General features: G+C 31.2%; 1 protein-coding gene across 1 annotated transcript; it reads right to left on the minus strand.

Annotated features, from left to right (window-relative positions):
• Positions 1-4,333: 4,333 nt before the first annotated feature.
• On the minus strand, positions 4,334-13,033 carry LOC125047674. Its single transcript, XM_047646030.1, has 4 exons — positions 12,538-13,033; positions 7,026-7,200; positions 5,938-6,042; positions 4,334-5,728 (listed from the first exon to the last, which is right to left on the minus strand). The coding sequence occupies exons 1-4, from the start codon at positions 13,026-13,028 to the stop codon at positions 5,714-5,716; spliced, it is 786 nt and encodes a 261-aa protein (XP_047501986.1). The 5' UTR covers positions 13,029-13,033; the 3' UTR covers positions 4,334-5,713.
• Between the last annotated feature and the right edge of the window lie 396 nt (positions 13,034-13,429).

A 13,429-nucleotide genomic window follows, 5' to 3' on the forward strand; every position in this document is an offset into this window, starting at 1 on the left:
TATATGTATGTATATATATATGTATGTATATATATATGTATGTATATATATATGTATGTATATATATATGTATGTATATATATATGTATGTATATATATATGTATGTATATATATATGTATGTATATATATGTATGTATGTATATATATATGTATGTATATATATATGTATGTATATATATATGTATGTATATATATGTATGTATATATGTATGTATATATATGTATGTATATATATATGTATGTATATATATATGTATGTATATATATATGTATGTATATATATGTATGTATATATATATATATGTATGTATATATATAATATATATATGTATGTATATATATGTATGTATATATATATGTATGTATATATATATGTATGTATATATATATGTATGTATATATATATGTATGTATATATATATGTATGTATATATATATGTATGTATATATATGTATGTATATATATGTATGTATATATATATGTATGTATATATATATGTATGTATATATATGTATGTATATATATGTATGTATATATATGAATGTGTGTATATATATGTATATGTATGTATGTATATATATGTATATGTATGTATGTATATATATGTATATATATGCATATATATATGTATATATGCATGTATATATATGTATATATATTTGTGTATATAAACATATATATGCTTATATATATGTATGTATATATATGTATATATATGTGTATATATATGTGTATGTGTATATATATGTATGTATTTATGTATATATATGTATATATGTATGTATATATATGTATATATATGTATATATGTATGTATATATATGTATATATATGTATGTATGTATATATATTTGTGTATATATACATATATATATGCTTATATATATATATATATGTTTTATTTTTATCACCTTATTACCTTTATGGGATAGCCATATGTATACGCGCACACACATCTATACAGACACCCACGTATTCACACATAAATTACAGATAATTGATTTTTCTGCTTATAAATCTCACAGGAAAATAAAGACCGTCAAATTTCGGAATTTTATATAAACTATGTTTTTTTTTTTTTTTTTATACATTTACATTTAACAAAGATACATGACTGAAACATAACATCAAATATTTAACAAGAAACCAAATGATAGACATTAGAGGATTTACATTTTTCCGTGAAATACATATATAAATGTTACATTCTTGGAAGTACAAGGTATTTCACAAAAACAGAAATATTAATAAAAATTACATTGTATCCAGCTATTTTACTCAATACGTCATATCAGTTTAAATATACATGTACTATGGATTAACTTATAGTACATGGAGATATGTGTGTGTGTGCGTTTCAGGTTAGTGTATGAAGAATAACCGTATTAAACATGTATCATTTCAGTTATATTACTCGTACAATATTGATAAGGTTGAGCTTACTTATAAAAAGGTACACCCTTCATGAAATAAATATGATCTGATTTTTTTCATCTCCGTAAAAAAAAACTAATGGCTTGATTTTCTGCTGATAAATGTTTAGCAGGATTATGATTAACACAATAAGATAATATTTTCATTATCAATTAGACACATAAAGCCATATAAATGTACTTCGGAAATCATTCTGTGCGTGTTTACAGAATAATAATGCTAATAAATAATAACAATAATAATAACAATAACAATAAATATGAAAATAATGATAATGGCATATTACTCAATATTGGAAATAAACCATAGATGCAAAAACATAAATCTACAACATTTGGGAACGCGGAAAAATCACATTAAGTAACCAAATCAATTAATAATCATATATATATCGTTACCGGTAATATTATCATGAGATGTATGTTTTTGTTTATTGAGACATTCACATTATATCATACAGTAAGACATTCACATACGGTGTTACGATCACGCCGTGTACCAATATATACTTTTTCATTTTTCACTTGCTTACGACTTCATAAGTAAAAAATCAATTTTGATATCGTTTTACTTTAGGGTATACATCTTTGAAATGTTATTAGACTATGGGTAAGCTGTTGTAATAAGTACATATTTTCATTTACAGCAATTATATGAACTTTCGACATTTCTATGAATGTTTTTTTTTTTTTTTTTTTTTTTTTTTTTTTTTTATATATTAGAATATGAATAAAAGAAACAAACTTACTGAAAAAGGAAGATTTCTTAACATATTTCGAAGTTGGATGAAAAACCCTTCCAATAACTACAAAATCAACTAAATAATCACTTTCTGTCTGTTTCTAATATATTCGTGGCACGTAATCATCACAGTTTATTCAGTTCCGTTTTTTTTTTTTTTTTAAAGGAAAAACCGTCTGGCTGAAAGAGAAAGACAATTAATACTAAAATTAGAAAAGGAATCAGCCATTTCTGTAAAAAAAAAAATGTTTTATACTTAAACCGACTGAAGATGAAAAATATACGTAATAAATCGGAAACTAATATACAGTAGTAAAATCGACAGAAAGAAAGAAAAAAAAAGAATATATTGATATCAAAGTTAATGGTATCATCAGCGATAATTATAATAATAATAATAACAATGATTAATAATAATAATTGTGTTAGCACTACTTATTGTAATAATGATAATGAAGATAATAATAATGACATTATCAACATGATTATGAAATTGATCACAATTATAATACCACTAATAATTACATACATAAATTCATCCAAAACATACTGAATAATTTCTTTCATTCTTGGACTGGTTACTAAATCCTGAATAATAAACCCGTATCTAGTCAGCTCCATTTTATTCTGTTTTATATTGTTTACATTAACGATCCCTTCATTCTAGGTGATAAAAATTGTACGCAATTATAGTTCTTTTCGAGTTATCGATGACCTAGATTTTAGACCAGTTAGTGACAATATGATATTAATAATAGCTTCCGTCCCTTAATGAAAGGTCAATAGTATTTAACATAAGCTAATATGTTGTAGTTCAACCTTTTGCAAGTCTACTGAGCATTTTATAGGACCGAGGGATTCTGTAAAATCTACAGTGTATATATAAGTGTGTGTATATTTATATATATATATATATATATATATATATATACATATATACATACACACACACACACACACGAGCCTCGGATATCATATACTATTCATATATTGCAATATGATACAGTTGCATAAAGAGAATATAAGAACAATTCTGGTTTCTCGGAATATTCTGTTACCCTACAGTGTGTAATCTTCTTTTACACAATTCAGATATACGCTAGAGTAATTAAACGTATCAGAGGTAACGGAAATGGAAGATACTGAATGTTGCGAAAAAGTAATATCCGCAATGCATGCAAAGTAGCAAAACAGCTTCAAAATCAGGCAAAGTCGGGGCTTCATTATTTTTGTATTGTACACTGTCTTCCTACTTGTAAGTCACATCGATGATGATGATAATAATAATGATAATAATAATAGTAATAATAATAATAACAACAAAAATATTGTTTCATTCCTAAAACTTTGAAGCACCACTGAAGTTTCTAAACATCACATGAACACTTCGAAAAGTTCACCAAAGCCTCGAAACACCACACGCTGTCTCTTTTGAACACTGAAACAGGTTTCTAAACACATAAAAACAGATACATTCTGGCCCAACTGTACTTGATGGTGAGATTTATTGGTATAAAATCGCAAAGTTTAGAATCTTAGCAATGTTTTTGTCATGGGTGACCATAGGAAAGCTCAGAAATAAGCCGGTTCTACGTAAAAAGAGGAAGAAGCAACAGAAAAATCCAGATAAACGTGTATTTGTATGGATATATATTCATATATATATGTATATATGTATGTATGCATGTATATATATGTGTGTGTGTGTGTGTGTGTGTGTGTGTGTGTGTGTGTGTGTGTGTGTGTGTGTGTGTGTGTGTGTGTGTGTGTGTGAGTGTGTGTGTCACACACATATAGGATATATATATATATACATATATATACATATATTTATATAGATACACATATATACAATATATATAAATAAATATTATATATATATATATATATATATATATACGTGTACATATATATATATATATATATATATATATATATATATATATATATATACGTGTACATATATATATATATATATATATATATATATATATACATATCTATATATACATAAATATACGTATATAAATATATATACATACATATATATTATATATATGTATATAATATATATGTATATAATATATATATACATATTTATTTATTTATATACACATATACATGCATATATAGACACGTGCACATACATATTTTGTGTAAAAAGATGATATTTCGTTCGGACGGAGAGTGTAAAACTTCCTGGGACATTTGGTAGATAATGCAAAACACGTATATGTATGCCTTAGAATATATATAACAAGCATATGTCTCAAACGCACATAATGTACCATAATCTTTAAAGCAATGTTTTATATTCCTTTACTCTATGATTTTCTAGATATTACTATTAAGCTCGCTACAGGAGATATTGACTTAAACAGGGAATAGGTACTCGAAACAAAATAAGCAGGAAACCAAATATACAAAATAAAACAAAAACGCATCGACAAAATGACTGAATTCTGTAGATTTACATTATTGCTTACACAAGCTGAATCCTAAAGCCATTTGTTTTTTCTTTGTATTCATTCAGCCTCGGGTTTTTTTTCAGCATCTTATTTTCTAAACATACATACATATATACTTGTATATATATTTTTGTTTATATAATGTTTTTTAAAGCCCTTTTTCCCCATACTCCTGTCACATGGAAACTTAAAAATGAGAATAAAGTTTGGGGGATTTCCAGCTTTAACACATGTACATTTGTGCCATATTCATATGATTTTAAAATTCATTGGGGTGCATAATCTTCCCTCGGATTAGTCTGTATTTTCTGAGGCCATCAAGTCAATATATTTGAAAATCACAGACTTCCTCACATATTTTTATTAACACATACTGTTCACGAAACATTGGTTGTTTTTCCAAATAAAACGTAAACTGCAGTGTCTTAATTAACTGCCAGTATTTCCACTAGTCGACCTGTTATACATAAAACGATACATGAATTCTCGGAACAGACCTTGGCGAGCACAACTATACAACGTTCTTTTTGTAGGTAGACCATTCGTATGTTAAAAAAAATGTTGCTGTTTCTTTTCCTCTCTCTCTAATAACATATCTTTCACAAATAAACCAATGAAGTTTTCCATGTATGCACTTGTTACTGCATTCCTATAAATATATGGAAAAAAAGATTTTCTTTTAGGACGGATGGTGAAAGTAAGAAGATGCAGGTATGATGTGCACTGTAATGTTTTATATTTTCAAAACAAAACCATTGTTTCTTACAAGATAAAGGGTCACTAGGTAGTACCCTTTTATTCTTTTCCCGTAATTTTTTTGTTCCTTTTCTTTTCTTATCATCCTTCTTATTAATTTCTTCTTCCTTTACCTCTCTTTTCTTCGTTCTCTGTATTTCCTTATTTCTACATTACGTTTTGGGAACGAGCAGTCACCACAGAACTATAATTTGCGCAGGGAAAGAGCTTGAGGATTCTTGCATTTGTAAAAAAAGGGGGGGGGGGTCGAGAATCTCGTGTTGATTCAACAGAAGAGCTGATAGAAGACCACTAACTATCAACCACATTCCTCACTGCAGCAATTCCTGAAAAAAAGAAAAAGAACCTTTTATATTTTTTATCTATAAAGCGTTAACAACCACTCGTTTTCCAATAGCAAACATCACTACTTGGAATACCAATATCCCGCCTTCTTTTTACTTGACATTTTCTCATACCACAGTTCAATTCATTAGCTTAGTAAACAAACTCAATAAAGACTCCCACACTCCTGTATTCCTGACGTAACACTCACCTCGTCCGATTCCTCGCCCTCAGGGGCCATGAGACGTCTGGCAGCCTCGTCGGACCTCAGGGGAATCGTCGTGAATCTGGATCCGTCGAAGGCGTTGACGTCCACCTACGGAGACGGGGCGTTGATGACGTAAGAAGATCGTTTGTTGGTGAACAAGGGAGAAGTGTGTTGTATGTAGTAAAAATGTGGTATAAATGTATGTAGAAGTTTTAAATATAGTTATATATATGTATATATATATATATATATATATATATATAAGACGGAATGAATTGAGGGATAGAGAGAGAGAGAGAGAGAGAGAGAGAGAGAGAGAGAGAGAGAGAGAGAGAGAGAGAGAGAGAGAGAGAGAGAGAGAGAGAGAGAGAGAGTATATGTTTGCGTAAATACACATGTGAAAAAGAGCGAGTAAATACACATGAAAGAGTAATTAAATAACTTGTCTTCCCTTTAAACTGGTAAGTAAACCAAGATGGCGTAAACGGCAGCGCATCCATTCTCCCCTCCTCTCCTCCTCCCCTTCTCTAATTCTCTCCTCCTCCCCTTCTCTCATTCTCTCTTCCTCTTCTCCCCTCCTCTCCTCCTCCCCTTCTCTAATTCTCTCCTCCTCCCCTTCTCTCATTCTCTCTCCACCTTCTCTCATTCTCTCCCCCTTTTCTTATTCTCTCCTTTTCCCCTTCTCTCATTCCCTCCCACCCCCTCCTATCTCTCCCTTCTCTTATTCTCTTCTCCTCCCCTTCTCTTTCTCTCATTCCCTCTCCCCCTTCTCTTTCTCTCATTCCCTCTCCCCTTCTCTTTCTCTCATCCCCTCTCCCCCTTCTCTTTCTCTTATTCTCTCTCCCCCTTCTCTTTCTCTCATCCCCTCTCCCCCTTCTCTTTCTCTCATTCCCTATCCCCCTTCTCTTTCTCTCATTCCCTCTCCCCCTTCTCTTTCTCTCATTCCCTCTCCCCCTTCTCTTTCTCTCATTCTCTCTTCTCTTTCTCTCATTCTCTCTTCTCTTTCTCTCATTCTCTCTTCTCTTTCTCTCATTCTCTCTCCCCACCCACATCCCTTCCGCTACAGACAATCCCAAACTCGCACACAATACCTCGTGATCTGACATCTCCTGGGACGTTTCGGATGTATCTGAAGACGTCGTCGGAGTGATGGGCCGCGTGTCCTCGGGCGTTGCCAAGCCTATGTTGATGAGGATCTCCCCAAGGACGTCCTCGGGCTCCTCCTCGCTCTGGCGCAGCATCGAGTAGACGACTCGGGGGTACCGCCTGGAAGGAGAGCTTTCCGTAAAGGGCTTGATCGTGTATCAATATTTTTATCATTATTATTTATGTTATCATTATTATTATTATTGTTGTTAGCATTATCATTTATGTTATCATTATTATTATTATTATTGTTAGCATTATCATTTATGTTATCATTATTATTATTATTATTGTTAGCATTATCATTTATGTTATCATTATTATTATTTATGTTATCATTATTATTGTTTATATTATCATTATTATTGTTTATGTTATCATAATTATTATTATTTCTGTTATTATTATCATTATCTATGTTTGCTTCTATTGGTCATTCATGTATAATTATCTTTAATTGCAATTTTTTCCATTATTTTAAATTTACCAATATTTTCAAACGTATTCAGAATAATCCTTGGATAATTGGGAGATTCATAACGATTATTATTATACAACTAACACCTTAGAAAGAAGAGAAAAAAAAGCAACACTGATTATTTAGTAATCATGTCTTGCATAATGATTATATGGTAAACTGCAGGACAGTGATGATAATTAGACAACTAACAAGATGTTAATGACGATTATACGAAATACAACGTAAGGACACTCAACCACTCATAAACCCACCTCTGCCTCGATGTGGAATGTATAGTTATCATTATTTTCGTATTAGTAATGTGCCACCTGTAGTACTGCACTGGTTTCCTCGGCGACATTTATTTTTTCTGCCTATTTCTTCATCTGTTTATCTTTGATTTGTTTTACTTACTTATTTATTCATCTGTTTATCTTTTTTGTTTTGTTTTATTTACTTATTTGTTCATCTGTTTATCTTGTATTTTATTTGCTTATCTATTCATCTGTTTATCTTTTGTTTTATTTACTTATTTGTTCATATGTTTATCTTTTATTTACTTATTTTTTCATCTGTTTATCTTTTACTTATTTTATTTACTTATCTCTTCATGTTTTTCTTTTATTTGTTTTATTTACTTATTTATTCATGTTTATCTTTCATTTGTTTTATTTGCTTATTTGTTTATGTTTCTTTTATTTATTTTGTTTACTTATTTATTCATGTTTATCTTTAATTTGTTTTATTTGCTTATTTGTTCATCTGTTTCTTTTATTTATTTTGTTTACTTGTTTATCCATCTGTTTCTTTCATTTATTTAATTTACTTATTTATTCATCTGTTTATCTTTCATTTATCTTATTTTCTTACCTATCCGTCTGTTTATCTTTTATTTATTATTTTTTTGAGGAAGTGTATAACTCAATCATTGGAGAACAGTTTTCAAGTTCCGTATTGTGGCCATCGTAAGTTTAGCTTCTTTACGAGTTTATAAACATCATAATTAGTTGAAAAAGAAAAACAAATCTGATTATTCATTATCATTAGTGTAATAAGCGTCATTATCGTTATGACATTCTTCGAATTTCAGTCTAACCTGAAAGGCCTGGCATGAAAAAAAATATGAATTTATCAATATCAATATTATCATGTTTCTTGCCTCGTTTTACTTGTTCTATCAATATCAATATATTTATTTTATTTATTTCTTATTTGGATGCTCATCAGTTATCATTTTAATGAATATTTAGATTAAAAATATTAAGTTTTCTTTAGTAAATTTTGAATGTATATTTAAGACGTAATCCAGGGGACCTCGGGTGTGGAATATAGTTATCATTGCTACTGTCAGTTTTCTGTTGTTAGTTTTATCTAATATTATTGCCAGTCATTTAAAAAGGAGGAAAATAGATATTAGGAAAGTAAGATATGTTGTGTACACACACACACACACAAAGATGCTTATACATATATATCTATATGCGTGCGTATATAAATATAAATCTGAATCTCAAACATTCTTTATAAAACAATTAAAAATTTCATCGAATTTCGATTTTGCTTTTTTTCACGATACAGTTTCCTAAAACCCAAATAAGATTTTTGCTTCTGCCTCCAGTAAATCAGCGACCGCATCCTTACCTCCAGTATCTCTACACGGGGGAAAATCTTGGTCGCTGTTTTTGAATACTAATCTTCCAATATAATCTTACTTCCCTATAGCTTCAAACTTTACGATGGCCTCATCTTAAAACCTAAATGTAACCCGACATCATGATACCAAAAATATAAGTTGCACGTGATGTCACATATTTACCATTTTTGAAATACGATGCTTATATTCTTGACCACAGGAAAAGTTTTTCCTAAGGCCAAACATTTCTCCTGTAAATTAAAATCTTTGATACAGGTCTGTTCGTCGGTGTAATATATGTAGGCGTAAGTAATTATCTATACACACACACATCTCTCTCTCTCTCTCTCTCACATACACGCACACAGACACACACACTCTTTTTCCCCCCCTCTCTCTCCCTCTTCCCTTTTATCTCTTTCTCCTCTTCCCTCCCTCCCTCCCTCCCTCATTATCTCTTCCTTTCCATTTTCTGTTTAAAGAATGACCAACCTCGTCATAAAAAAATATTATATTTTCTAGGTATCCTCTTCTGGGACATATAATTTCATAAGAATATTTGAAATTTATAGATATTAAACGAAGATCACGTGTATAATATTGGAATTATACTAACATTTTCGCAATGATTAAAATTATGATAATTATGCATTAAGTAATAACGATGATAATATTAATAATGATAGTGATGCTGATGAAAACGATGAATATGATAATGGCGACGACGATATTAATGATAATAAATACATGTATATGCATACGTGTATGTACACACAGACATCTTGTTTACACACACACACACAAACACACACACACACACACACAAATACATGTGTATATACATATAAACATGCAAATAAAATACCAACAATAAAAGCAACAACAATAATAATAATGACAACAACAACGACAATAATAATGAGACCAACAATAATGATAATAACAGAGCGATGCAAAACTATATAATTCACGGACAATATGAATAATGATAATTATGTTAATAACATCAATAACATCAACATTATCAACAAGAAAAGTGTTGATAATATATCACGACAAAGATGATAAATGCAACAATAATAGTAACAATAATAATAATAATAATAACAATAATAAAAATAAAAACAACAATAACATTATTATTGTTAACCCAATGCCGTCGGGGAAAATGAACAAAAAATGGGGAAAATGCTGTGCCCATTTTCTATATTTTTTGTGAAATGTCTGCTCATAGATGGCTTTGCTAGTGCTTAGCCACAAAGGAGTCAATTAGTAGACCTTGTGACCATACGTGATTTGAATTGGCGGGAAAAACGTGTTTTTTACTAGTGCTATAGATATCGATGGTGTTATTTTTATTATAAACATTATAATTATTATGTTTTTTAATATTAGTAACAGCAAAATAAGATAATGTAAAATATTTCGTAAATCAAAGAAAAGGGTAAACGGGCGAGACAGGCAGTACTCCTAACTGGCTCATTGGTGACTTAGTACAAGTATAGCCATCTATGTGTATAAACAATCAAACAAGTACTAACAGTGGGCAAAGCACGTGTCTACCCGTCGTATCCGTCGGCAAGGGGATAATGATAATAATGATGATTATATTAATACTAATAATACAAATACGAATAGTAATACAAGTATTAGTATATCATCATCATTATCATTATTATTAACATTAACAATAGCATTCGTAACATTAATGATAACAATAACAATACCATAATTTATATTGTTGACAATGATAATAACAATGGCAATTTCATCCATCAGTATATAATAATAATAATAATAATAATAATAAAAAGGTGGTGTATGGCAATAAATACATCGTATATGATTTTTTTTAAAACAACAAACTTATGTAAGCAGGAGTATTAAGTGTCAGGAGATTAGAATAAAAAAAAGAAAGTTAGTGAATCCTGTAATTGGTCGCACCATAGAATAAATGGTAAGATTATCTGAGAAAATCGACAACTAATACATTTAGCTGATCAACTGACAGTGCCATCAAATCTTCTTTAAACGCTTCTGCACTTTCCACTAAGACGTTCGCAGTATTACGAAACGCATTCATTATAACATCATATGTAATTTCTATCAAAATGTCAGTCAAACCGAACGTCGATTCTGTAATCTACGTTATGATTCTAAAGAAATCTTACTTATTTTGTTTCTATTTATTTTATTTCCCTTTCCTTTTCTTTTTTTCCCTTTTTTCCTTAATTTTTATTTTTCTCTTTTGTCTTTTTTAAACACAATTAAACACAGATTTTAGGATGGAAATTGGTGAATAAATCTGCATGAAGGAGAGAAAGAGAGAGAGAGAGAGAGAGAGAGAGAGAGAGAGAGAGAGAGAGAGAGAGAGAGAGAGAGAGAGAGAGAGAGAGAGAGAGAGAGAGAGAGGGGGGGGGGGGGGGAGCGAGCGAAGGAGAAAAAACAGTAATAACAGATAAATGAACATGTATAAAAACCAACACACACACACACACACAAAAATCCTCCCCCCACCCCATCTTCGCATTGTGTCAACCAACCGACCCACGTTAAGTGAACGAAACATCGTATTGTTTCATCCAATGTTCAGAGAAAACAACCCACCAACAGTACTCAGTAACTCACTGTTAAATCTTTACTTAAATTTTACGCTTAAAGGATACTCTGGTTTACGGAATCGCAAATAAAATAATAATTACAACTATCTATAAAATACGACCATATTAAGATTATGATCATAGTTACTACTATGATTTTAACTAGTATATCATCTTTATAATTTTTATTGTCGTTATTACTGTCATCACAATAACTTCTGGAGTTTATGACTATAAAATGTATTTTCTTTTTTAGATATTTTTTACGTTCATCAGCATACATACATACAATCGCAAATATATAAATACAAAATCATACTGGTAAATATATATGCATACAAACGCACACGCACACACACCAAAAGCCGAAAACACGTACCACATATATACACGGCTTCTCCCCTTCTCATGTGACACAGTACCAGGAAATCAATAGTAACGTCAGTAAATTACCCAAAGGGGAAAACCCTGGCTGATCGATTACCTGTTACTGTGGTCCTCAGCAGCTATATGCTCGTGGCTTGTGTACACCACACCCCACACACAACAACTCACACGTGCGTACACACATGAGCGTACCATTGTCTCTCGATGTTTCACTTGTGTATATAAACGAGTCTGTGATTAGGTTGGGCGTATTCTTGGGTATGTGTGTATGTGGCTTGTGGTTTTCGAGGTTGTATCAAAAGCAATGTTGGGGTATCCATGATTCATACAAGAATTCGGGTCACTCGATGCAGATGATTGAAAAATAGTATACTTACGCCGTTCCCATGTTCTCCTTCCACTTATGGACAAAACAGAGAAGCATGACGAACAAGGACCCAGCGATGACAACCGAAATCAGGAGCAGGAGTAAATTTCCCACTAAGGAAGTAGAGGATTTGAGATCCTGCAGCTTAGCCGCGGGCAGGTTACTACGTGCGCTGCTACTGTTCCTTTTATTTCCGTTGTCGCTCTTTTTCCTATTTACTTTATCCACACTGCTTTCTTCCTCTTGTTTAACTGTTCTTTCGATTCCACTGTCACCGATGCCTTGGATGTTTCCCTCGTCTACGTTGTCCACTGTACGCGAGGGTTTAGGAATGGGCCTTTTCCGAGCCGCTTCCGTCTCTGTGGTTAATTTCCCGCTTTGCTCATCTACCATCGTCGACAAGTGTTCACTGTGATTGTCAGGCTGAGAACGCACGGCCACGAGGCATGCTGAGTACAAGAGCAATTTAAGAAGGATGACAGCATACCTCACTTGCGCCATTTTGATGTTATGTTTTGAAGCTGGAGTGTGCTGCTGGGTCGGGTCGAGTTGCCACGCACTCTTTTCCCCTTCTCGTGTGTGTGTGGTTGGGAAAAGTACTTCGGCTTTAGTCTAATTATGAGTGAAAACGCCTATTCTGAAGGAAGTTAATAGAGCTTTGTTTCCTCATTAGTCATTTCTTGAAGGAAAAAAATATCCGTAAGCAGAATTCTATCTTCATTTCATTCACAGAAAAAGATTTTGAGTTTACGCGAAGTAGCAGGAACTCGAGCAAAAATCATTTACAACAGCGTAAACATAACATTACACTCACCTACTTTCACACTTGTATATACATTTCACCAAATCCATTCATTAATCGAAAGTGACAGAAGGAAAAAAATAATCATTTTCTGAAATTC

The sequence above is a fragment of the Penaeus chinensis genome, chromosome 41, assembly GCF_019202785.1.
Source record: "Penaeus chinensis breed Huanghai No. 1 chromosome 41, ASM1920278v2, whole genome shotgun sequence".
NCBI lineage: Eukaryota > Metazoa > Arthropoda > Malacostraca > Decapoda > Penaeidae > Penaeus > Penaeus chinensis.